Genomic DNA, 588 nt, shown 5'->3' with positions numbered 1-588 from the left:
CCTCTGGCAGGACCTCCGCGTGCTGCGGCTGACGCTGCCCCCTCGCCTCCGTCCCACTCCCTGCTCTCAGTCGCCCATGTGGGGACTGCCCCAACCCCCTGTGCTTTTCCCTTTCCAAGAGGAGGCTCAGAAGCAGCAGGAACTTGCCAAAGCCGAGATCCAGAAGGTTCTGAAAGAAAAAGAGCAGCTGAGCACAGATCTGAGCTCCATGGAGAAGTCCTTCTCCGACCTCTTCAAGCGGTTTGAGAAGCAGAAGGAGGTGATCGAGGGCTACCGGACGGTAGGTGGGCTCTGCCCTGTGACCCGCCTTGTCATGCTTGGTCCCCAGCCCACCGGGCAGGAGCTGCCGCCCCACCGCATCCTGGTCCCTTGAACTCGGCACCTGGCTCAGCCTTGCTGTGCAGCCAGTCTCACCAGTGGGCCGGGCTAGGGTGGGGGTGCTGTCGGCCTGGGGGGCCTGGGCAGGTGAGCAGAGGAGCTGGAGGCACAGCTTGGGCAGGACCGTGCGGGCCAGCGGATGCCCTGGTGACTGGGCACTGAGGAGCCAGAGCTGCCTTCCGGAGGGGGCCTGGCCAGGTCCAGCTGGGC

General features: G+C 65.3%; 1 protein-coding gene across 1 annotated transcript in view; it reads left to right on the top strand.

Annotated features, from left to right (window-relative positions):
- Positions 1 to 588, top strand: part of TACC3 (transforming, acidic coiled-coil containing protein 3) — a 10,090-nt gene that overhangs the window by 8,183 nt on the left and 1,319 nt on the right. The window contains exon 12 of the mRNA XM_014533506.1: positions 120 to 280. Within this exon, the coding sequence (XP_014388992.1) occupies positions 120 to 280 (161 nt within the window). The remainder of the gene's footprint in view (positions 1 to 119; positions 281 to 588) is intronic.

Source organism: Myotis brandtii, unplaced genomic scaffold (assembly GCF_000412655.1).
Source record: "Myotis brandtii unplaced genomic scaffold, ASM41265v1 scaffold986, whole genome shotgun sequence".
Classification (NCBI taxonomy): domain Eukaryota; kingdom Metazoa; phylum Chordata; class Mammalia; order Chiroptera; family Vespertilionidae; genus Myotis; species Myotis brandtii.
The sequence above is the reverse complement of the archived record's forward strand: the minus strand, read 5'-3'. Positions and strand labels throughout refer to the sequence as shown.